The following is a 25241-nucleotide window of genomic DNA, read 5'->3' as shown; positions in this document are numbered from 1 at the left end:
TTCCCTAGTGAGGACAAGTGCTACCGAGGGGCTGCCGGTAGAAGGTCGGGCGGAAGTATTTTCACCTTGGTTACCGCGTTTTCCGCCTCTAGCTACGTCATCGCTCCGAGCGAGCGATCTGCTGCCAGCGCGGGCGCCGCGCGAGACCTTGGGCCCGGGTTGACACCCCCTCAAGTAAGGCCTTCTCTTTCTCACCCTTCGTCCCTTTTTGTCCGAGCTCCTTCCTTTCTTCTTCTCTTTTTCGTTGCTCTGAGAGCGCTGCGCGGGTTCCACTGTCTCCTCTGCAGTTCGGGGTTAGTTGCCATACTAACCCCAATGAGGATAGGGGGCTTTTGATGCCATCATCTTGTCGACGGAGAGGGTGTTTCTCCCCTGTCCACGTAGTGCCCCAAGCCTCTGGTGCCCGTGATTCCTAGCGAGGAGGGAATGCTGATTGACCCCCATGAGCGGAGGCTTGGACGGCAGCCTAGCTTAAGCAAGGGGTAGGGAGAGGTGATACACAAGAGTAAGCCCGGAGGGCTGGGGTTGGATACAGTGGACCCTGGGTGTTGGCAGTGGAGAAAGATGTCTTGGGCCCTGCCCCTGAACCAGGAGCCACCATGTTGGTGATACCCCCTGGACTGAGCGAGGAGGAGGAGGCTCTGCAGAAGAAGTTCAACAAACTGAAGAAAAAGGTGAGGGAGTGTGTGGGGCCCTGGCCCAATCTTTCTCAGACTCTACACTCTGAGACCACTTGGGGTGAGGGTGAGGGATGGAGGGTTCTTCTGACTCATACCTAGAGACTGTCACCTGTCAGTGTAGCTTCAGAGGTGGGCTGGTGTCTTGTTGTGTACCTTGTCTCTTTCCTACTCACTTTGCCATGGAGTTGTCTCCCTTCCCCACAGCTTTTATTACCACCTAAAAGCTGTTGACCCCCAAGTTAGGTTTTTCCAGTTCCATCTGATGTCTTGCTGATAAACTTTGCCTATCCAAAATAAAGCTATCACCTTCCTCCTATTTTAATCTAGTTCATTTTTTTTGTCTTCCAAATACAGACTGACCACATTCAATTCTCTTGTGTGTTGGGAATAAAAAAATCTCAGCACTGACTTCTCTATTTGTATAGCTAAACATTTGCCAAGTCATCTTGATTCTTTCTTGGAAGTAATTCCTCCCGTTTACTTTTTCCTGTGTATTCCATAATTCAGGTCTTTGTTGACATTCACTTAGACTGTTGTAATGGTCTCTAAGCGTGTTCCACAGTGGTTTTTTTTTTAAACAGACTTCACCCTTTTTTAAACGATCCATTGAAAACACAAGATTCTGTCCTTTTTCTCCAAACCCTTAAGTGGTTTCGTTTTGTCTATAGAGCAAAACCTTAAGTTGGCATCCCTTTTTAGTAAAACAGAACTATTCACTAGTCCCAAAACATGCATTCCAAAAGCCTTCTTCCCTCTGCATTTTTGCCACCTTGTTTTCTTTGTTTGAAATGTCCCTTTTTCTCAGTCTCTGTTGTACAGATTCCACCCAGGGTCCAGTTTAATAGCCATTTGATATCAGAAAATGCTCTCAAGTAGTTTTCACCTCTCAAGTGGTTTTCACCTCTTATAAACATTCTTGGCAATTTAGTCTAGTCATTTTATTTCTCAGGTTGTAAACTTCTTTGGGGGGGAGAGGAACTGTGTCTCATACTTTTGCATATCCCTGTAATAAAGTAATGAATGGCGTGTTCTGTTAAATATACAGGGGATGGATGGATGAAGCCCCCAAGAAAGACACATAGGCTTATACTTACTTGCAGCTTATAACCTGGGGCTCTGGTCCATGATTGAACTCCTTGTCTTCACCTTCAAAAACATAATACTTTGGAAAGCCCCTGGATACCATGGTTTGGATAGCTTGGGTATCGCTGGCACTGCAGGTGGTCTGGGGGACCATATGTAAGAGACAGGGGTGCCTCAGTGAACCACTCCAGGGGCACCATCTGCATTGTTTTCTCTCAGAATGGTGGACCCTGGAGTAAGATGCCTAGGGTCCTTGGGAAAGGATCTGGTCAGGCACTGGCCCTCACCAACTCCTCTCTTCTCATTCTTGTTCCCAGAAAAAGGCATTGCTGGCTCTTAAGAAGCAAAGTAGCAGCAGCACAGCCAGCCAAGGCGGTGTCAAACGCTGTGAGTGACAGGAAATGGGGAGCATGGGAGCTGATCTTTCTCACACCTGGCCAACATAATGCCTTTTTCCCTCACCACTCAGCATTGTCAGAGCAGCCTGTCGTGGACACAGCTACCGCAACAGAGCAGGCAAAGCAGCTGGTGAAATCAGGAGCCATCAGTGCCATCAAGGCTGAGACCAAGAACTCGGGCTTCAAACGTTCTCGAACCCTGGAGGGGAAGTTAAAAGTAAGCACAAGCAGAAAGCTTGTTTAGGGAACCCTTGACTTCAGAGGGTGTCCCTCCAAGTTGGAATGGAGGTAGGTTTGGGGGAAAGTAATGCCTGTTTGATCACAGGCAAATTGCTCTATGGTTCTGAGCCTCAGGTTGCTTATCTGACAAGTGAGGAAAATGGGTGACTCCTGCGCTGTCCGCTTTCCTCATTCTATGGCTCTAATCCATGAATTAGAGCTCTGGTATTGTGTTGTTCTCAGGAGTTAGACAGGCTGAAGTATCATCACATTCAAGAAATGTATAGATAAACTAAATACTTTGAGGAAATATTAGGGTCATTTATTTAAAATACTATATAATCAAATAAGAAAAGTACAAAGTAATTTAAAAAAAAAGATAGGCCAGAAGAAGGTGAGGGAAGAGGAATCCCCTGTGTCCCACAGTTAAGCAACCCCTGCTCCCACACTGAGGTAAGTCTCTACCACCTTCCAGGACCCTGAGAAGGGGCCAGTCCCCACTTTCCAGCCATTCCAGAGGAGCATATCTGCCGACGACGATCTGCAGGAGGTAACGGTCCCCAATCCTCTGTCCCTGAGGGTACCTACATGCCAGCAACTAGAATTGTCTTCACTGAAACTTGGTCTCTTTTTCAGTTATCCAGACGTCCCCAAAGGAAATCTCTGTATGAGAGGTTAGCAATTTACAGATAGGACTGGGTCCCAATAGGTGGTGGTGGGAGGGGCTTACCAAGTCCTCAGAAGGTGTGGGGCTGGAATGGAAGGAGGTGAGGCTGTAGAGGGAGTGTTGAGTCTCCATGGGATCTGGGAAGACAAGGTAGAGGCCCCCTTTGATCATCATTGCCTGTCTTTTCCCTAGCTTTGTGTCTTCCAGTGATCGGCTTCGGGAACTGGGGGCAGATGGGGATGAGGCAGAAGGCCCAGGGGCTGGTGATGGCCTCCCTCGAAGCTTTGACTGGGGCTATGAAGAACGTGGTGGTGCCCGCTCCTCAGTCTCCCCTCCCCGAAACCGCAGCCGGGACCGCAGTCGTGAGCGGAACCGGGACAGGGACCGGGACAGGGACCGGGACCGGGACCGGGACAGAGACCGGGACCGGGACAGAGACCGGGACAGAGACCGGGACCGGGACCGAGAGGGCCTTTTCCGCAGTGAGTTGGCTTGGCTGGTGGGAAAAGTGACCTCAGATAGGATTTAAGTGGCTCCAACTAAAGCACGCTCTTAAATTGGAGGGTGAGACATGGTACATCTTGTGATCCCACAGGGTCGGACTCATTCCCTGAGCGCCGGGCCCCTCGGAAGGGGAATACTCTCTATGTGTATGGGGAAGACATGACTCCCACCCTCCTCCGTGGGGCCTTCTCTCCCTTTGGAAACATCATTGACCTCTCCATGGACCCTCCCAGAAAGTAAGGATGACAGTCAGGCCGAACTGATGATGAGGCCCAGGAGGAGGCCAGTATGTCTCCAGTGGCCTATGAGCACGGGGTTGGCTGGGTTCAGAAGACGTAACCCCTCCACTAACCCTGTTTTCTCTCATCCCAGCTGTGCCTTCGTCACCTATGAAAAGATGGAGTCAGCAGATCAGGCCGTTGCTGAGGTTGGGATTTCCCAGATCGTTACTCCCACCCCTCTTGCCATCCTCATGTTTTCTCTTTAAAGTGCTGGGAGCCAGGAGGAAATAATTTCCTCTTGACAGAATAGTATCTCCCTGCTCACACAGGAAACCTTGTATTCTCAGATTCCTGCTCAGTCCACTCCTAGGATGGAAACTCATGGAAATCCACCTTTGGTTTGTCTGTAATGTTCCCCCATCTTCTGCCCTCCCCACTTCTGCCCCAGCTCAATGGGACCCAGGTGGAGTCCGTGCAGCTCAAAGTCAGCATTGCCCGCAAACAGCCCATGCTGGACGCCGCCACTGGGAAGTCAGTCTGGGGCTCCCTTGGTAAGAACAGGATTTCTGCTCCTTCATTCTGTCCCCCACCTCTCACGCCTTTTGTTTCCCTGCGTGTCCCCGGGTTCTCTAGAGGTCAGGATTTGTGGGAGGCTGTGGGAATGGGAAGGAGAGTGGGTAGACCCTCTGTCAGTTGGAAGTAGGAGAAAGAAGAGAGAAAAGGGTTGAAAACAACTTCCAATAACTGAACAGGGAAGACGTGAAAGCAGGTCAAGTTCATGAGGAAGATGAACATTTCATGTGGCCTTGTTCATTTTGAGATGAAGTATAGTAGGTTTTCTAAAATAAGCATTTGGAATAGAGATCTGGAACTCAGGCATGAGGTGAGAAATGAAAACAGATTAGTCATCTGTATCTCATGGTGGCTGCAAAATGACAGTATCATTGGGGGGCAGGGGGAAATGACCCAGGGCTGGGCTTGGGAAATGCACAGGCCATGTGGTAGGAAGGAGGGTTGTGTTCCTCATGCCCCACCTGTCCCAGCTCTTCTGCGTGTTAGGCTGAAGTTGATGCAGCATAGTATGGAGAAGACATGACGCCCACCTTCCTCCGTGGGGCCTTCTCTCCTTTTGGAAACATTGATACCAGGAGGGGTCAGGGCTGGGAGCAGCACCAGGGGGACCTGGGCCCCTGAAACCAAAGAACCCCAGCTTTGAGGAGGGCGTGATCAGCAGTGGCGGGATATAAAAATCCAAGAGATGGGAGCTGGTGTGGGGGGTTCACTCTAGCCCCAGAGTGGCAGGGATGGAATCCTTGGAGATGGGGCGAAGAGAAAGACACACTGGATACAGGGAGGAAAGAGAAAGGGGAAGAGAGCCCAAGGCTCACGCAAGAATGCTCAGGGTCAAAGCTACCCCCGGAGTGAGTTCTCCTGGTAGGGAAAGGAGCGTTTCTCGGTGTGAATAACCAAGTTTAGCTGAAATAGATTTTCTTGACAAAGGAGTTAACAAAACAAGGGGTTCAGAGCAAGAGTGGCCTTCCAGATAAAAGACCAACATGTCAACAAAGGGCTGTAGAGATTTTCTTTTTTCTTTTTTTCAAAGATTGTATTTATTTTTAGAGGGGAAGAGAGGAAGAAATAGAGGGAGAGAAACATCAATGTGTGGTCTCCTCTCACATGTCCCCTGCTGGGGACCTGGCTCACAACCCAGGCATGTGCCCTGACTGGGAATCGAACCAGTGACCCCTTGGTTTGCAAGCCAGTGTTCAATCCAATGAGCCATATCAGCCAGGGTGAGATTTTCTAATTTTTAATTTTTGATGTACTAACTAAAAGCATTAAGTAAGCGCCATTCACATGTGTCAACAACAACGTTTGGGAATTTTCTAAGAACAAAACATTTGTTACAGTATGCCCATGTGCCAAGATAACAGCATAATACCCTTTGCCCCAGTGATGAATTGGCAGCCACTAGCCTAAGGGGCTAAAGGGAGACAGGCCATCCCAACCACCAGAGGGCAGCATAGAAACCAGGCTTCCAAAAGTCAGGTCAGGAGTGAGGAGGTAAGACTGGGCCTAGGGTCTCACCAATGCTCTCCTTCTGGCCTTAACTAATCCTTTCCTTCCAACCTAGCTGTCCAGAACAGTCCTAAGGGTTGCCACCGGGACAAAAGGACCCAGATTGTCTACAGTGATGATGTCTACAAGGAAAACCTTGTGGATGGCTTCTAGTTATGGAGCTGGATTTCTTGTGCCTCGTCTGCCCCAACACTGGTCTCAGTAAAACACTGAGGTGGAAGCTCACCATCTTCCTCAGCCTCTGGTTTTTCAGAACTTGGAATTGCGGTTGAACCGTTAAAAATGGCTCTTCGATTTGATTTGTTTTGCTTTGTAACAAGGTAGCCAGTGCACATTCCCCACTCCCTTCCCCAAAAGGATCTTGAACACAGTATAGTCAGAGCTGTTTTAATTTGATCACATGCCCCTTTCCAGCAGGAAACCCCTCATAGAAATTCCAGACCCTCATCTTGGAGTTTCTCCTTGAGCCAGGGGAGCACTTGGAAGAGGTTGATGTGAAAGTCTCGGGCGTGAGCAGGTACCTGGCGCTGCAACCGCTTGTCTTTGCAGACATCCACTACACCCCAGCTGATCACACCAACCTGGAAAGGGCAAGGGGTTGCCACAGATCGTTTGGTAGGATTCCTTCCTCATCCCAGAAAGCAAAACTACTCCCAAGTGCGTCTGCACTGACCTGGAAGAGTTAGACTAGTGACCCAGCTCAGTCCTGTCCTCTGCAGCACCCAGGCCAGACACGAGGTCCTGAGCCAATCAGTCCAGGGAATAGCCCTAAGGTGAAATGGGCTCTGCCCTCCCCTTTCTAGCCACATCCGTTTGACTTGACTGCTTCAGGGCCTGTGCTGACCACTAGGCATCTCCCTGCTACTGGGAAAGGGGAGACTCACTTGAATGAAGCGGCTCCTCTTATGAATAATCAGGGGACCACCGGAATCACCTACAGGAAAAGAGAAGCTGTAGGGAAAGACTCTTGGGCCTCAGGAACTTGCAGCACAACCAAAGAGCCTTTTCTCACCTTTGCAAGTGTTGGGATCAGCATAGGGGTTCACCCCTCCAGTGCAAAGGAACCTGGGGGTGACCACCTTATAGATGTCCTGGACTTTCTCATAGCCTGGGGCCTTTTGAGCATCTCTCTCACATGCATCTTTCTGTAGGTGAGGTGGGAAGCATGGAGAAGGGGATAACAAAGTTTGCTTAGGGAGAGTCAGAGGCAGGGGTGCCCAACCTGCAGGCTGCATGCAGCTCAGGATGCCTGTGAATGCAGCCTAGCACAAAATCGTAAATTGACTTAAAATTAGAGATTTTTGTGTGTGTGATTATGTCACAATGCATTTAATGTGTGGCTCAGAACAACTCTTCCAGTGTGGCCCAGAGATACCAAAAGGTTGGATACCCCAGGTACAGGAACTCCTTAGGATCCCACAATTCTTACCCTATCCCCATTCTTGATGTAGACCTCCTTCCGAGTCAGCCTCTTCTTCCCATCCTTGACCAACTCAGACACAAACAGAGCTTTGATATCCTTTGCAGGGAGCAGCTCTTGCACTGGACAGATGGACAAACTGGATCATTTCAGCACTCCCCACCCCCATCTCAGCAAACATCCCTCAGCCCCTCTGTGTGAGTTAGGGGCTGAGCAGTTATCTCCTGCAGCAACTCTCATGCACCCTTGTCTCTTGGACTCGCATCCCAGTGCTCTCCCTGAACATGTCTTACTCTGCTGCTGGCAAGTGGTTGACAGCGGAAGCCTCAAAGCTTGATTTGTCCCCTTGGTGCAAGGGAGACAAATGGGTCTGTTGAGGAGAGATGGGGAAATTCAGGGATGACACACTGTACCTACCCAGTCTTCCAGCCCCACCTTTTTCCCAGGAAGCCACACCTGAGAGTCTCAGTAAACTTCAGTTTGTTCTTGAGCTTGATCAGGGCCACGTCGTAGTCATAAAATTCAGTGATTCCTTCTGCGTTTTTCTTACTGATGTTGTACTTGGGGTGAAATAGGACTGCTTCTATGTCCATGTCCTGCTTTATCCCTCCTAAGGTTGGAGAATTGTGTGTACCTCTGGACCTCCCACTTCTCTGTGGGCAGCCTCCCGCCTTTGGCCCCACCGCATCCTAACTGGTCCAGTGTACAAAGGAAGGGACTACGTGGAGGGCATGTGGGCTGTGGGCTCTTGAAGTGGGAGGTGTTGGCCAGAAGGTGGAGCTCAGGATTGATTCTTGTCACCCTTACCCACGTTGACCTTGATGGAGTGTGACTGGTCATCCACCGTGAAACAGTGTGCCGCCGTCAGCACAAAGTACTCCGACACCACGGCCCCCATGCAGTTCTCGTGTCCCTTCGAAGGGCGCTGGGAACAGAATGGCAGAGGGGGGAGCTCCACTTTCACAGACACCACACTCGAGCATGGAAACTTGGCCCTTTCCCTTACCCACACTTCACCCTGACCTCAGCTCCCAGAAGTCCCCACCACAGGAACACTGCTTACAGTGACAGAGATCTTGGCCTGCCATGGTTGCCTGTGGTAATCACTGTCATCCCTGTGCTCCCAAACCATGCCACAGAGACCCAGAGTCCGGCTTTCATCTGGCAAAAAAGAACGTGCTGAAGGCTGGGACACCATTCCAAATAGCAGCTCCTGTTAGGGAGGGACACCTACATGTCCATGGGGACCCAAGGCCCATAAGGAGAAAAGGAAAGGCAGGGGCATTTGTTTACTTATGATGAAGACAAGAAATCACTGGTACAATGACAACAATTTGAGGCTAAGATCGGAGACCTGGCTAATTTCAGGCCTAACTCTTGCTGTCCTCTGACATCCCTCAGCTGCAATTTGCACATCTGTAAAACAAAGGGACTGGAGAAAGGTCTCTGACGTCTTTTGGAGTTCCATGCCTCTAAGATAAGGAAGTGGACAGTGTCAGGAAACAATAATGACACTCAGAAATGAGTCCTCAGAAATGAGGACAGCCTTCCAGACTGCCATGGCTTTGGGAGGAGAAGAAAGATGAGTGACCTGGGGGAGCCTGGGGAGAGCTGAGTTTCCCATCCATCTTACACTATTCTGATATCTTCCTACCAAGCATTTGGAAGAAAACATCTTGCAGGTTTTCCATGTCCTTGACTTTGAACACATGTTTCTCTTTATCTTTCTTGGAAGCCAAAGCATTGATGTTCTCTTGGTTCACCAGAGGCCCAACACCGAACACATAGATGTCTGAGAGAGAAAAGGTCAGGGTGAGGGTCCAAACCCTGGGGCGCAGGAACTGAAAGTAGGGTTCTGGGTTCTGGGTGGTAAAACTTACCCACCCAGGGTTCTGGGTGGTAAAACTTACCCAGGTACTCTTCCCTTGGGTTTTTGCGATCCCTACCAATGTCCAGCAAGGCCCGGATATCGTGAATGACAGGGACTGGGTCCCCACCCATGTTGTGCAAGCCTGCAGAAGAGATGGACCATGACGGGGGAGGCAAGGAGGAGGGTCAAGAAAGATAAATTGGCCAGATATAGTGACACATGGCTGGTTAAGCAGGTTGGGAAGGAAATGGAAGTGATAGATCATGGAGAGCCCCCCTTGTAAAGTGTCACAGAAAAGATCAACATGGTTGAGGCCCATTGCTGCTCAGGGCCCCCACTATGAGTCACTGTTAGGTGTGGACCAAAGGGCCACACACTGGTATGAATGGCTGAGAGTTGGGCAGGAGAAAGGGCCCTTCTGACCGTCAGTCATGAGAATGATGACATGGCGGGTGCGGTTCCAGCCTTCTGGGGGGCTGTTCCCTTCCCAGCTCATCATGCTGTACACGGCCTGGAGGGCCTTCTTGGTGTTAGTTCCCGTCTTCAACTTGTGATCTGTGGAAAGGAAGGAGATCGTCACCCCACCTAGCCTTCCAAGACTTTCTTAAAACCCAGAGGCCTGTCAGCAGTAGATTCCACATTTTCCAACTTCGTTAGTCGTCACCCCTCTGACTTCCCTTTGACCACAAAGTGACCCTTTCAGCCCATAACGGGTTCCCACTAACCCTCATTCCCCACTGACCCTGATGTCCAACTGTGCATTACAAAGTGGTCTTCCTGGCCCCCTGATGTGGTCTTATGCTACACCCTGAACCTTCCAACCTCTCTGACCCCAAAGTGAACCTCCCACCATTCCCTTCCCTGACTTCTGACCTTCATAGCTGATTTTGTTGAGCTTCTCTGTGACCCAGTCTGCATTGCTGCTCTCTGCTTGGGACACTCTGATCAAAATGTTGGTGTCTGTGGCATATGTCACTAGACCATATTTTGGCTTCACTCCATAACTTGCCACCTGAGGGAAGCAAAGGGTCATGGCATTGCTGGGACAGGGAAGGGCATAGGAAGAGACTCAAGGGTTGGATAGTCACTCTGAGGTTTGTTGGGGAGTCTGGGTTAAAGGTCAAGAAACTGCTTCAAGTAAAAGGGAAGGAGGGCCTGGATGTTTCTAGAACCCTGTGGCTCAGAGGGTCTGGGAACACCAGGAAGCTAGTCCGGGCACAGCAGTGAGATCCATTTAGGGTCCCCACATTCAGGGGGAGCGGCTTCACCTTCTCAATGAAGTCTCTAAGACAGTTCTTGGCCCCTGTGAAGTTGTGTGCCCCAATGCTGTCTGATCCATCCAGCACAAGATAGATGTTCATGGAGCCTGAGGGATCCAGGACGATCTTCCTCTTCTGTTGTTCCCCTGGGTGCCATCAGAGACACTCAGGCTCAGCGTGCATGGTTCTCCTGCCCACTCTCCCCGAGTTAGTTCCCTGCCCCATCTCCCACTCTGTCAAACCTGGTCTGTGCCCGTCCTCAGCATCGACTCCTTCTATCGTCTCTGTCAGGGAAGACAGGAAGGCTTCGGCCACCTCTCCAGGGGTATCATACATAAAGGAGTCTGGCAGAGGTCAGAAATCAGGTCAAATGTCTGGGAGGGTCAGGAACACAGGGACCAGAGAGACAGGGGACAGTGGGTTTCCAGAGTGGAAGAGCTCAAAAGTGAGGAAGTTCTGCAGGGAGGTTTAGAAGTGGAAGGAGCTAGGTTAAGGGGAGAGAAGATAGTGCCCTGTTATGAGGATTGAGGATGAGAGAGCAAGATCTGACCTGAGGGCATAGGTCAAGGGTCACCTTGGCAAGAAGGCTCTGTTCCACTCCAAGAGCCACCTTCCTGGCATGTTCGCCGCTGGGAGCCACGTAGGGTGAGCCCCCGGCTACAGTAGTAGGTGACACTGTCTTCAAGGCGGTACTGGCTGCCCACCTTCCTTGTGCCAATGGGGATGCCTGGGTTGGGGCAGGACCCCGCTGCAGAGGCATGAAATAAGGAGGTGAGGGCCAAAGCCAGAGGCCAGGAGGGCAAGAGAGAACACAGGAGTTATGGCACCACTTCCTCAGGTTGCAGAGCAGTCAGGGAGAGACCACCATCATGTGGGGAGATGATGCTTCTCACCTCCATTGTCACAGATGGCTGTTTGCCCATCCCACCGACCAGTCACTTGGCAGCTGCGGTTGGCAGAACCCCGGAGAACGTAACCATCATAGCAGTGGAAAGAGATCTCGTCACTCACATTGTAGTAGGGAGCCCGGGGCCAGTACTCCCCATTCTCAAAGTCCTGTGGTCTTGGGCAACGAATTGCTTTGAGGGAGAGAGACAAGCAGAATTTACTGAGAGAGAAGGGCTGCCCTTTAGAGTATCCCTTCTGGTCTTTAAGTCCCTGCCACTGAGTAAAAACACCTTCTTGGTTGCACAGGAACAGGGTCCTCAACCCTGCTGCTCCTCCCTTCCCATTCCTGAGTGTTCTGTTAACTGCCGGGGCTGCCTGGTAGTGGGTAGATGCTAAATTTGCTCCCCTCCCTCCTTCTTCCTCTCTCCTTCCCACCTCCAAACCCAGACAGCCCCTATACTTGCTCAGCCTGCCTGGTCTCAACACACTCTAATCTCATGCTAGTCTGGACCTTGGCCGCCACTGGCTCTAGCCCTCTGCTAGCCCATGCCCACCCCCACTGCCCTCCAACCTCTGCATTCTGCCTTTTTGACAATCTTTTGGTCTTGGGTCCGCAGGGTGCTCCAGGACCCTGTGGATCTGCAGATGCGAAGCTGCACAGGGTATGGGTAGAAGCCAGACGGACACACGTACTCCAGTGCCTGGCCCTCCTTGAGAAGCCGGAAGGAGCCACCTTTGATCTCTACTCCCTCCAGAGAGCAGGGGCGGTGGGGCTCAGGCACCGGCAATGGTGTCGCACCCACACCTAAAAAAACAGACTGGTGAAGCCTGGCCTGACAAGGCCAAGGAGGGATTCTGGGGACAGCAGGAACAGGGGCAGTGATCCTGGCTTACCTCCAGACAAGAGGTGCAGGACCAAGGGTACCAGGTAGAGCCAGGGGCTGAGATTGCTCCACATGGCCACGGAAGGCAGGAGAGAGGCTGCGGCTGGAGGCAGAATGGCCTTCCCCAGCCTGTGCTGTGTGTCCGCTTGGCTCAGTGTCCAACCAGAAACTGCAGACCCAGACCAGGCTGCATTCCCTTGCCCTGCCACCAACAACCTCTAGCCTTTTATGCAATCAGAATGCTGGCACCTGTGGCTCACCCTGTCAGCCCTGCCCACATCACTTCCCGGAATGTCCAAGCAGGTGGGCCCCTGAGCTGCCAGTCAAGGAATAGAAACCGCACAAGCCCCACCCTTTGCTGCCCAAGGTCTGGAGCTCTCCCCTTCAACAACTCTTCTCTGCCACAGTTCTCCTCCCCAACAAGCCCAGACTGCCCACTTAAGGGGCCAGAAATAAGCCCCAGCCGGCCCCCTGTTGTCTGTGTTATAGAGCAGAGTCCCTGTTTGTCCAGCGGGGTCTCTGACCTGCCTCCTGCAATTCCTGGAATCATTCCTGCCTTCCCCGCCCCCCACCTCAGGCAGAGGCACAGACAGATGTGGAAATCACTGATTTTTATTAATTTCATAACTGGGAAATTCCACATGAAAGTGAAAGGAGAGTGAGTCACATAAAGCAGAGGGTGGACCAGGCACTGTCCCAGGATCCTGGAGGCTGGACTAAAGATGGGTCATGGGGTACGAAGGCAGAAATTTAGAGGTAGGACATGGGAGAGATGGCAGGTTCTGCAGGACAGCAAAGGGGTCAGTGGGCATGATTAGAGGGGCAAAAAATTTAGGACGCCTTCCAGGTGCTGCCTCAGCCAGGGCTGCAAGCGGAAGAGATTGATGTGGAAGTCCCGAGGTGGTGGGACCTTGCCTGTGGGGGCTCTCTTGCGGGAGTTTTTATCAGACTTGCCGCAGGGGTTGTAGAGACCCCAGCTCACCAGGCCCACCTGGAAGAGAGAATGGGACAGGAGACGGCCACAGTCCCAGACCCAAGCCCCAACCTCCCTGGTTCCTTCAAAGGCCTCCCTTGTCCTCCCAACAAGGCGATTCCATGATCCCAGTCCTGCAAGTGTCCCCCTTCTCCTCACCTGAAAAAACCTGTATTTCCGTTCAAGAAAAACTGCTCCCCCAGATTCTCCTGCACAAAGAAGGGACAAGAGACTGTCAGCCTTCCCCAGACATCCGGGCTCCAGGGTGGGGGATGGGTGGGAGCTCCCGGTGCAGCTTCTTATCTGCAGATATGCAGGGGAGCTCCTGACTCCTCACCCTTGCAGGGATTGTCATCTTCCCCAGTCCCACTGCATAGGAACTGGTCTGTCACCACCTCCCCGACGTCTGTTAAGTTGGGGAACATGTTTTTTTCTTGGGAGACGACATCAATACAGCTTGTCCACTGCAGTGGGAGTGGAACAAGAGAGAAAGGCAGAATGAGCAGGCCCCAGGAACACCTGGGAGTTCAGCTAGACCAGGGAGGAGGGGTGACTAGGGATGAGATGCAGAAAGCAGCCAGAGCTGAAGGAGGCAGAGAGACATTCTGGGTGATGTCCAGGGGACTCCCATCTCCCAAGAGAATCCCAGACCTGAGACTCTCACCTCTGTCCCTGTCTTGAGGTTAACGTTCAGTTTGTCCCCATTCAAGGCCACAAAATGAGCAGGAACACTCACTGTGTTCAGAAGCAAGCTCTCTGCAGTCAAGGAGAAGGGGAGGTTGGTGCTGCTCCCTTTACCCAGCACCCAGACTCCTGACTTGGGGATGGGAGCACAGCCTGTGTTATCACCCTCAAGTCTTGGTCCCAGCTCCTCCTGTAGCTGAAGTCGCAGCACTCACCATGATCTCGGCAGGTGCTGCCTGGGGGTTTCCGCAGTGCCAGATTGGCCTCTAGCGTACAGGGAAGGCAGATGGGCCTGGGGAGAAGGGTGGGGGTCATAGAGGCTCGCCCTTGGTGACTCCTCCTCCAGGGCTCCCCAGAGTGCTGTACCCCAGATGCCGGCACCTGGCATGGGTGGACATCTTTACTTTCTGGGCCAGCTTCAGCAGGGCAATGTCATCACCGTAGAACTCCAGGATTCCCTGATGTTTCTTGGCATAGACGTTGAACCCCGAGGAAATCACCACATTCTCAATTTCGAAGTCTTTGCCCAAATGGAAGTTGGGATCCCCTGGGAACAATATGGCAGATTAGGCTAGGCTGGGGGTCCTGAAGGAGCCAGAAGCTAGGGACAAGTGGTGGGAGCTCTGGCCACAGGGTTGGGAACCTGGTGGGGGCCCTGCCTTACCCACATTGACCCTCCACAGGGAATGGTCCTTGTCATCACTGCGGAAGCAGTGAGCAGCTGTCAGGACCCACTGGTCTGAGATGAGGGATCCCCGGCAGGTTTGTAGGCTCCTGGGCTGCAGGGAAATAGATGATCCTCAGGCACAGCTGTGTCTCTGTCCCCTGGCCACTTTCACCTCTGAGATCCAAGCCCAACCCTCCTTCCTGGTACCTTGATAGTGACATGCCAGGGTGTCCTTTCCTGGGCAGAAGCATTAGCTGACATGTTCCCTACCCCACATATGGTGTCTGTGAGCTGAGAGACATCTGTGGGTGTGAGGAGCAGATGGGGAAGGAGGCAGGTGAGGGGCACTGTGAACAGGTTCCCAAACTGGACCCCCGGCTGGCTCCTCTCTGTCCTCTCTACTCTGGAGAGGGAGAACGAAGCTGACTCACCCAGCATGTGCTCAAAGACCTGGTACAGAGCCTTTGTGTCCTGCAGAATGAAGGCATGCCTCTCGCCGTCCTTCTTGGACCCCAGCTGATTCAGTTCTCTCCAGTCCACATCCAGCTTGCCCACCCCAATGGCGTAGATGTCTGATGGGGAGGAGGAAATCACCAGAATCTTGCATCTGGGGGGCTACCCCATGAAACAGGAGGCTGTATTTAGAGCTCACTCTGTCCTACAAAGCCCTACATGGGCCTCACTTTCACCTTATACTTGTCTGACTTTATTTCCTACCATTGCTCACCCTTTACTCTCTTCCAGCCACACACCTTTTGTGAAGTTCTTCAAATTTGCAGGCACGTGCGTACCTGAGGCCTTTTGCACTGGCTGTGCCTCTGCTGGTTCCTCCTCCCCAATCTTCTCACATGGCTCACTTTCTTACCTTTTTAAGTCTTGACTCAAACATCACTATCTCAGGGGGTCCTTCCCTGGCCTCGTTGTCTGAGACTGAAGTGCCCCAGGCTCCTCCATTCCCTGCTTGCTTCATGTTGTGCCTTAGCCTGAGTCACACCACCTACCAGACCCTGTGGATTCCTGATTTCCCTTGTTTGATGCCAACAGTGGGTAGAGTTGTTTCTCAAAAAAAGATACATTCAAGTCCTCACCCCCACTACTTGTGAATGGGACCCTACTTGGAAATAGGGTCTTTATGGATATGATCAAGATGAAGTCATCCTGAACTAGGATGGGCCTGATCTGCTGTCCAGTGTCCTCATCAAAAGAGGGGAGTTTGAACACAGACACACAGGGAGAGTGCTGTGACAACAGAGAGGCCGAGGGAAGGACGGGGTGTGGAGGCAGAGGCAGAGACTGGGTTAGCCTGCCATAGGCCAAGGAACGCCTGGGCCCCCAGAAGCTGGCAGAACCTCCAGAGGAAGCAGGACCCTGCTGACACTTTAATTTTGGACTTCTAGCCTCTTGAACGTGAGAGAATGAATTTCGGTTGTTTTAAGCCACCCAAGTTTGTGCAATTTGTGGCACCAGCCCTGGCTGACTGATACATTGCCCCTCCAGAATGATATCCCCATGCAAACAGGCATTTTTGGTCCTTTTGTTCACAGCAATCTGTAGAATGGTGCCTAGCCCCGGAGAGTCTCTCAGAAGTACTTTTAAATGACTAGATAAATAAGAACTCATGACAATAGCATGGAGGCAAAACTTCAGATCTAGTCTTCCTCTGAAAAAGTAGGCTCTGGAAGAGGGGCCTGGGGCCACCCCTCCCACTGGAGAACCGGCTCACACAACCATCCGGGCACAGCCTCCGAGTGGAAGTTTTAAAGAGGAACCTGCTTTCCACCGAGGGGAGGAGGGGCACGGCAGGGTGGGGGAGACAGAAAAGGCAGAACCAGGGGAACGTGAAATTGGGGCCTCAAAACTACCTGCCTTCCCTTATCTGGAGTGCTTCCTCTGAAATTCTTTTCTGGTCAAAGGTTGGTGCAATTTGTATTTAGTACGAACCAGAGGAATTGTTTTTTTAGAGTCTGCAGCTGCCAAAGCTTTGGTTACTTATCTGTACTGCTACAGGGAGAAATGCCAGGGACAGTCCCCACAAGGAATTCAGGCCTTTTCTTCCTGGTGAGGTTCGTGGAACATAAAATGGTGGATAATGAGGACAATGATGGTGAAGATGATGACCGCACACACTGTATCAGGCAACATCTGAGCATTTGCCCCAATCAGCCTACAATGCCCTCTTCTTACAAGGGAAGAAACTGCCCACAGCCACAACCAATCAAAGATGAAACTATGGTTAGAAACATGGGTGGTTTGACGCCAGACTGTTCAACATGACACTCAGGGGCCTTCACATGGAATGACACAGCTGGAGTGGAAGGACTCTCACTAGAAAGATACTGGAACCACTGGCCGAGGGCCTTGTGCCCCCTGCAGGGGCAGTACAGGTGGGGTTGGGGGTGGAGGTTCACCTAGATAGTCGTTCCTCTTCTGGTTGATGTTCAAGATCTCTTTGATATCATCAACAGCTCGTTTGGGAGAGCCCCCCATATTGGACTTTCCTAGAACAGGGAGGGAAAAGAATTGTTCGTCTGTGTGGATATATCAGGAGGAGTGGAGAGACATTCATCCTGGGAACCTCAACACCAACACTTCTACCCCGAATTTTACCAAAATTCTCTGTATTCCAGGCACTGGGCCAGGAGCTTCATTTACTTTATCTCATTTAATTCTCACGAAACCCCAGGAAGTATGGGTTTCCTCATTTTATAGACAAGAACATAGTACTGATGGGTGATGTAATGTGGACAAAGTCAAGATCAATGTCGGAGCCCAGATCCACTACACAGTCGCCCTTCCCTCTGCTCCTCGCTCTCACGGCTCCAGAGCGATGCCCCATCCGGTTCGCTCTGGGACACCTCCCAGGTGGGGACAATAACTAACATTTATAATCACAAAGCACTTTTACACAAACTACTTAAATTTCCATAAAAATTGGGTAAGGAAAGGAAGGCAGCTATTGTCATTTTTGTCATCTTTGTCATCGCCGTTGTCACCTTCAACACTTCAATGGAACCTTGATTCTCAAACTTAATTTGTTCCGGAAAACTGTCCATTTGTTCAAAAGCTTAATCTCCTTTGTTTGTTGCCTGAGAGACACAAGACTCATCACATCGGTATCAGCACGAACGGGTTGTCAGGTAGAGAATTGAGACCCAAGTTTTGTTAGATAACTGAGACATTTTTTTCTGTGAACAGCTTGGTCAAGAATCAAATTGTTCAAGAACCAAATGGTTGAGAACTGAGGTTTGACTGTATTTCTATTTTTTAACACTATTTCTACTTTATTAATAAGAAACAGAGGCTCAAAGTGGCAGAGAGAGAACCAGAATGCTGGTCTTCTGGCCCCATTGTGGTGCTCCTTCTACAATGCAGCCTCACCAGAGACGAGCACACTCACCATCTGTCAGAAGGATGATGACGTGCCGGATTTCCTGCCAGGCCACTGTGTTCATGCCGAGGCGTTGCATTTGGTTATTCATCATAATATAGACACTATTTAGGGCCTCGTAGATGTTGGTCCCGGTTCCATTTTCATGATCTGGAATATGCAATGAGTTAGGAAGAAAGGAACCACTCTGTTTCCCCCAACTACTGGAAATAAAATTATTCATTCATTCGATAAACTCAGGCCTTGGATATCCAGATAGAGATTTGGAATCATTGCCTGTTCAGGCAATAAGAGCCGCCCATCCCGGTAGAAGTGCTCATTGATAACCCCAATCTAAGGCCAATCTAAAGTCCCCAGATGCAAAGATGGAGTTTCCAAACAACTTGGACTGTGTTAGCATCTGCTGCCTACACCCAGGTACTCTGCCGTGACATAGGAGACTACGGCAATGAGCCACGAAAACCAGACCATGTGATTCTGGCATCATGTGATTGCTTGCCATGTGATTCTGCCATGTGATTCTGGGAGCCGAGACATGCATGATGCACTAGATATGCAGCACGTTAGAGGAAGTCAGGAGATGGTGGGAGCTGGGACTCGCCCACCATGAACCTGACTTGAAAACTTAAGGAAACAGAACCCCAAAGCCCTGACACTTGAATGCTACGAGGAGGACCCCCTCTCTCTAATTCATCCAGATCTGTCTTCAGGAGACTTGTTCCCCTCTCCCTCCCACCACTTTCATTTGATGACATCCATACCTTTATAGCTGATGTTTTCCAGATAGTGGATCACTTCGGTCGCATCCCGGGAGCTGTCGTGCAGAACAGACATGATGATTTTGGGCTTTGATGCAAAAGTGATGATGGCGACACTCACATTGATCTCAAAGCTGAAGATCTGTGAAGGGAAGTGAGAGGTGGCATGAAGAGCCCCGAAACCGAAGGGCTGCTGGTAAGAGAGCAAGCAAAAGGACCTGGAGGAGGCTGCAAACCTGGACTGACAAAGGCGAGGTCTGTGAGTAGACACTTACTAAGAAACTGCTGCTTGGAAGAACTCCAGAAACTGATACTTGTTGGCCATCTACTCTCTTTGAGAGTCTCACTTCTCATTTAATCTTCACAGCAACTCTGTGAGGGGAGCATCATAGTCCCTATTTTATAGATGAGGAGACTGAGGCTTTCTTACCTTGCCCCAGGTCACACCACTCGTAAGAGGTAGAGGTAGGATTTGAACCTGTTGGTGCAACTCTGAGGGACCCAACAGTCGCATTAGGCAGCTTCATGGTTTAATAAGTTACTTGACTTTAAGCCCAAAGAGAGACTCTAAGGAGCACAAAAATTGCCTTCTTTAAATGTAGCTGGGACAGAGTCACAATTATGATGGATGCAAAGAGGCTCACTCCAAGACACATCATAATTAAAAGGCCAAAGGTTAAAGATAAAGAGAAACTCTTAAAAGCAGCAAGAGAAAAGAAGTTAGTTACCAGATAGTTGCCAGATGGGAGAGGGGAGGAGGAGAATGGGTGAAGAGGTGAGGGGATTAAGTACAAATAGGTAGTTACAGAATAGCCAGGGGGATGTAAAGTACAGTATAGGAGATGGAGTAGCCAAAGAACTTATATGCATGACCCATGGACATGAACAATGTTGAGGGGATTGCCTGAGGGAGTGGAGGTGCTAGGTGGAGGGGGAGAAAGGACGAAAAATCAGGACAACTATAATTGCATAATCAATAAAATATAATTTAGAAAATAAAAATTAAAATGTAGCTGGGAGGAAAAACATACATCTACAAAAACTATTGTGAAAAGCATAATTATCAAGTAAAATATGGGCAGCGAAACTAAATCATGGCTTCCAAACTCTTCTGTTCATGCATCGCATTAGTGAGGATGTTGTGAGCACATACCCTGATAAAGGTATATATATTTATGAACTATACTCGTATATTTATAAGGTGTATCACCCTAAACACATATAAGATATTGAAATGCTTTCAAATGATTAAATGTTAAGTTACTGATTAATTTAAAATTATTTAACAGGGATACTATTATTTTTCTGCACACCCACTAGATTATTTTGTGTACACATCGGTGGAGACCACCGCTCTAGGTGATGAGTTCCTAGAAAGTAGGACCTCAGTCTTGTTCACCTTTGGTGCCCCCAGCACTCACCACCATGCACCGTCCCTGATATACAGTAGGTGACTGTGGAATGAAAAATGTGACCCTATAAATTGAACCTAAGATTCCTTCATGACATGCATATAGTCTGGGAAGGCTTCTTGAAGGAGGTGGGCTATGAGCGGGATTCTGAGCACGGAAGGAGACAGAGAGACGGTGTGTGCAGGAAGACCTGCTCTGTGCCTAGGCTTCTATTGCCTGACCCTGTCCACCATGATCGTGGTGCTGTTCTTGAAGATACTGAAGTCTTCTTCCTTCACACTCTGAGAGGCATCCAGGAGCAAGTAGAGGTTCAGGTGACCAGATCGCTGGATTTGGATTTTTCGGCCCACGTTTTCTGGCAGAAATGTGGAAGGGGGTGGTTTCAGATTTCCACCTCTGACCTGCTCTCTCGCCAAGGGGTTCAGGCCTCCCTACTTCCCCTCCAGTCAACTCAGCCCTCTGAGCCCACCAGAAGCCAAGCCTCCACTAGGCCTGCCCAGTCGTCTGCTGCCCTGCTGCAAGCACTCACCCTTCTTCTTCTGGGTTGGATTGGTGGATCCAAGCAGGTGGGACAAGGAGGTGCCCAGGACAGGGGCCACGTCCTCAGGGAAGTCGTAAGAGTAGGGTTCTATGGGAAGAGCCACTGGGGTCAGCCAAAGCTGGGGGGTTGGGTACCCAAGAGTCTTGGGAAGGTCAGGATGGCTACTCACGGCGGCAAATGGGCTCTGTTCCGCTCCAGACCCCACTGCCCTGGCATTCCCGCTCTGCAGACCCTGTCAGCACCAGGTTCGAGGAGCAGCGGTAGCTGACCTTGTCCCCAAGGCCAAATCGGGACCCTGTCCGCACCGAGCCCACCGAAATGCCAGGGTTGGGGCAGTGACCAGCTACAAGTGAACAAAGGAAGATGAAGGTATTCAGGGACCCACCTCCTTAACCTCTAGCCCTGCTTACCTGCCCTCTCCCTCCAGCTTTTCCTCCTCTCCAGCCCCTCAGAGCCTCTTTCGGCCCTTTGGTCTCCCACTTGGGTGTGGATAGAAAACCTTAAGGAGGGCCAAATGTTCAGAGCTCAGTGCCCTTGGTTGCAAACTAAAGCAACCCAGTCCCAGCCCAGGGACTCAGTTTACATCCATCCCAGAACCCTGGGCGAGATGCCAGCAGAGAAGCCCTTCCACAGAGGACATTGGCACTTCCTAAACCATAAGACGTCATCAGTACATACCCAGCAGCATGGCTAAAAGTAGAAAGATGCATAATTCCAAGGGCTGGATAAGATGTGAGTCCACCAAACTTGATTATATCACTGGAATGTCAGTGCCATGCCTGCCAGCCTCAACTGAAACTAAATATGCCAACAGGAACCCAGCAATTCCACTGCTAGATAATATGCTCAAGAGGAACGAGTGCATGGAAGTCATGCTAACAGAGTTCTCCTTGTAACAGCCCCAAACTGGGAATAAGCCAACTGTCCATCAACAGAACACATAACTAAATTATAATATATTCATATAGTGGAACTACACAAGCAATAATAATTAAACTGTGGATACACAGAAAAACATGGATAAATCTTGCAGGAAGAATGTTGAATAAAGGGAGCCAGATGCAAAAGAGCACATTCTGTGTAACTCTGTGTGTATGAGGGATGAGAACAACTTCAACTAACCCAGGGAGACAAAAGTCAGAGAGTGGTTACCTGTGGGAGGGGACAGGGGACTCCTGGGATGTTGGCTATGTTCTTTCTCTTAGGTGGTTATTACACAAGTGAATACATGTTTAAAAACTCATTAAGCTGAATACTTAAGATCTGTATACCACATTTATGTTTGAATAAGTGACTATTTGGCAGAGTCAAGGACATCTGGGCCCCCAGGGGAGGGAATGTTCCTGCTGTATCTCATGGACTCTGTCTTCTGTATTACGTGCTTAGAACTATGATCCAGGAAGCTCCCAAAACTCGCAGGCAAATGTGACTCCAGGAAACACTGGGAGTCCCATTCTGTCAAGCAGAGCCCCTCGCCACTCACTGGGACAGTAATAACTGTGACAAAAGTATATGTGGCACTTACCAGATTCCAAGGGCTGTTCTAGATGCTTACTAATATCAACTCACTCCATGCACATGACAACCTCATTTAACCTCTTTATGCCTCAGTTTTCACATCTGTGAAATGGGGATAGTCAGCACCCTTACTATCCCCATTTCACAGATGTGAAAACTGAGGCATAGAGAGGATAAATAACCTCTGTCAAAGTCAGAGCCAGACTTGGAACCCAACCTGGCTGCAGATGCAAGGCACTTAAGTATGACACTCTCTCAGCATATCTTTTGTTCCTGCCATCCCATGGGACTTGAATACCAAAATCTTGCTTTGAGGCATTTGGAAAAGCTGTACAGTCTGTGAAGCCGTTATGTTGAATCTGCTGCCCATGTAGAACCAGCTGCCTTGGGCCAGGCTCCCTACAGGCCCGTGATGTGTGACCTGTCTATGTCAATTTACCAGAGTCCAGGAATATTATTTTGGTACTAGAAACACCAGGGCCCTGTCCCCACAGAGGCTCCCTGGACACATCTGGCTCCAGGGTTCCTGGAAGCCCCCAGCTTCCATGCAGCCATCAGTCAGGACACTCACCGCCATTGTCACACACGGCCGTCTCCCCATCCCACATGCCATTGGGGCGACACTGCCTCACAGGTGAGCCCCGAAGCACGAAGCCATCCTCACACTGGAAGCTCAGGTTGGCACCCACGGGGTGGGACCCCAACCGTGGGGTATACATGCCATTCTCAAAGGAAACAGGGGCTGGACAGCGAACAGCTGGAGAGAGAGGGGAATGGGGATATAAGGATGGACAGGTAACACCTGAGCTGTGCACCAAGTGGGTGACATTTGCCTGGAAGCTGGGAATAGCCCACTGGCTGCCTACATTTTAGGTCGATGCCTGTGAAATTGCTGCTTTTGGCAATTGGGTGAACACTGTCAGTTTCACACAGTTCAACCTAATTTACTGATATATAACCACTTCTCTCAGCCCCTCAGGGCCAAGGTCACCACAGCCCCTCCCCTGGGGTCCTCAGATGTCCCATAAGTGGGCACAACAGGGGCTCCAAGACCACCTACTTTCTGAATGGCCAGTATCACGCAGTCAATTGTTGAGTATTTCGAAAATCATCTCTAGCATTTAGCACCCCACAATCCCATTGAAGCCTGCTCCCAATGCCCTGCTATGAGAAGCCAACATTTTCCCACTATTTTGCAAAGCCCAATGGAAAAGCAGCTTTGCCATTCCTCCCACACCATCTAGTCAGGTTAAGCCTCAATCCCAGCAAATCCTAAATAGAAGTTCTGAGCTAGCAGGGCACCCTGAGTGAGGTCGGGGGAGAGCCTCACGTTTGCAGACTGCCTTTGTCCCTGGGGCGGATCCCGGGGTCTGCCACCGTCCGTTGCTCAAGCACAGTCTGTATGCCGGGGATGGGTAACGGCCAGGCGGGCAGGAGTAGATGAGGACACTCCCAGGGTCCCAGCCATGGCTGACGGTGAAACTGCCGCCGGAGATTTTCACATTTTGAGGGCAGGAGGGCGCAGCTGCAGCCAAGCCTGTGGGCATGGGGACAAAACACAGAAATGGAGAAAGAAGGAAGGCACTATCCTAAACCCGGGGCCTGGAGATAAAAAAGGAAAGCAAAAGACTGCTGCCAGCAGAGAAGCTCATGGGGGCGGCAGCAGCCCCGCCCACAGGACCCCACATCCTCTTCCCACCTTGCTCCTACCTGGAAACAGGAGCAGCAGGCAGAGCAGGGCCATCAGTGAGCCCATGGCGTCCAGCTTCGGGCAGGAACAGGCAGCCAGTGGGAGAGGGAAAAGGTCGTCTGACTTCCCAAAACGGAGAGTTGGCTCAGCAGCTGTTTCACTTGCGGCCAGAAAAGAAAACTAGGGACTGGGAAGGGGGATGGCCTCTTGCTGGTAGAAAACAGTCAGGGACTGAACACAGAGCTGAGGGAGCAACACTTGTACCCTATTCCCAACGCAGCCATCCAGCAGGGTAGGTCCAGCACAGACCCTGCGTGCAGCTCCAGCTCCTCCCCCATACAAACACACACTATGCACACACACACTTGCATGAATACTCTAAGGTATGCAAACCCACCAACCATCCAAAATATTGCAAAACCACTAAATAAGTAGATAAAGTTTCACTTTTCTTTCAGGTTTTGCCAAGTGGATTTTACTTTTTCTAAATTATATTTAATTGTTTATGCTACCACAGTTATCCCAATTTCCCCCTTTTGCCCCCCTCCACCCAGGCCCCCTATTCCCTCAGGCAACCCCTACACCATTGTCCATGTCCATGAGTTATGCATGTATGTTTTTTGGCTCCTCTATTGCCTATGCTTTACTTTACATCACCATGGCTATTCTGTAACTACCGATTTGTACTTCTTAATCCCTTCACCTTCTTCATCCATTCCCCGACTCCCTCCCATCTGGCAACCATCACAATGTTCTATGATTCTATTTCTGTTCTGCTTGTTTTTTATTTTGTTTTTTAGATTCAGTTGTTGATAGATATGTATTTATTGTCATTTTATTGTTCATATTTTTGATCTTCTCAAAGAAGACCCTTTAACATTTCATACAATACTGGTTTGAGCTAAGGAATTCCTTTAACTTTTTCTTGTCTGGGAAGCTCTTTATATCTTAATTTTAAAGGACAGCTTTGCTGGTTAGAATAATCTCAGCTGTAAGTCCTTGCTTTTCATCACTTTGAATATTTCTTTTTTTATTTTAATTATATTTTATTGATTGTGCTATTGCAATTATCCTGACTTTTCCCCCCTCTACCCTGCTCCATCCAGCACCCTACACTCCCTCAGGCAATGCCCCCAACATTGTTCATGTCGATGGGTCATGCGTATAAGATTTTTGGCTTCTCCATTTCCTATGCTGTATTTTACATCCCCATGGCTATTCTGTAACTACCTATTTGTACTTCTTTTTTTAAAATATATTTTATTGATCATGTTATTACAGTTGTCCCATTTTCCCCCTTCACTCACCTCCACCCTGTACACCCTCTCCCACCCACTTCTCCCCCTTTAGTTCATGTCCATGTGTCATACTTATAAGTTCTTTAGCTTCTACATTTCTCATAATATTCTTACCCTCCCCCTTGTCTATTTTCTACCTA

The 25241-nt window shown here is 50.1% G+C and overlaps 3 protein-coding genes across 5 annotated transcripts; 1 reads left to right on the top strand and 2 right to left on the bottom strand.

The window, feature by feature from the left end:
* Window positions 1-6076, top strand: NELFE (negative elongation factor complex member E). 3 transcript variants are annotated; one of them, XM_045826203.1, is made up of 11 exons: window positions 1-174; window positions 592-674; window positions 2081-2150; window positions 2233-2378; window positions 2856-2930; window positions 3017-3054; window positions 3240-3529; window positions 3643-3787; window positions 3924-3978; window positions 4221-4323; window positions 5907-6076. In XM_045826203.1, exons 2-11 carry the CDS (start codon window positions 600-602, stop codon window positions 6002-6004), a joined length of 1095 nt encoding a protein of 364 aa, XP_045682159.1. In that variant the 5' UTR covers window positions 1-174; window positions 592-599; the 3' UTR covers window positions 6005-6076. The 3 variants fall into 3 exon arrangements, with proteins under 3 accessions (XP_045682159.1, XP_045682161.1, XP_045682160.1); XM_045826204.1 differs by lacking the exon at window positions 1-174 and adding an exon at window positions 183-482; XM_045826205.1 differs by lacking the exon at window positions 5907-6076 and having other exon boundaries at window positions 4120-4225.
* Window positions 6077-6222: 146 nt separating this feature from the next.
* Window positions 6223-12565, bottom strand: CFB (complement factor B). The gene is made up of 18 exons (XM_045826199.1): window positions 12183-12565; window positions 11860-12093; window positions 11294-11479; window positions 10975-11148; window positions 10643-10744; window positions 10410-10546; window positions 10015-10153; window positions 9565-9696; window positions 9182-9283; window positions 8926-9063; window positions 8335-8432; window positions 8079-8196; window positions 7728-7881; window positions 7565-7641; window positions 7281-7393; window positions 6864-6996; window positions 6736-6785; window positions 6223-6432 (listed from the first exon to the last, which is right to left on the bottom strand). Exons 1-18 carry the CDS (start codon window positions 12244-12246, stop codon window positions 6277-6279), a joined length of 2307 nt encoding a protein of 768 aa, XP_045682155.1. The 5' UTR covers window positions 12247-12565; the 3' UTR covers window positions 6223-6276.
* Window positions 12566-12766: 201 nt separating this feature from the next.
* C2 (complement C2) lies at window positions 12767-24123 on the bottom strand. The gene is made up of 18 exons (XM_045826200.1): window positions 23824-24123; window positions 23444-23650; window positions 22685-22870; window positions 20765-20938; window positions 20584-20682; window positions 20276-20409; window positions 18646-18784; window positions 17894-18034; window positions 16905-16994; window positions 14928-15068; window positions 14704-14798; window positions 14494-14608; window positions 14211-14376; window positions 14045-14121; window positions 13810-13901; window positions 13483-13609; window positions 13305-13354; window positions 12767-13163 (listed from the first exon to the last, which is right to left on the bottom strand). Exons 1-18 carry the CDS (start codon window positions 23867-23869, stop codon window positions 12987-12989), a joined length of 2256 nt encoding a protein of 751 aa, XP_045682156.1. The 5' UTR covers window positions 23870-24123; the 3' UTR covers window positions 12767-12986.
* Window positions 24124-25241: the final 1118 nt, after the last annotated feature.

The sequence above is a fragment of the Phyllostomus hastatus genome, unplaced genomic scaffold, assembly GCF_019186645.2.
Source record: "Phyllostomus hastatus isolate PE091 unplaced genomic scaffold, TTU_PhHast_1.1 phas_scaffold_60, whole genome shotgun sequence".
NCBI lineage: Eukaryota > Metazoa > Chordata > Mammalia > Chiroptera > Phyllostomidae > Phyllostomus > Phyllostomus hastatus.
The sequence above is the reverse complement of the archived record's forward strand: the minus strand, read 5'-3'. Positions and strand labels throughout refer to the sequence as shown.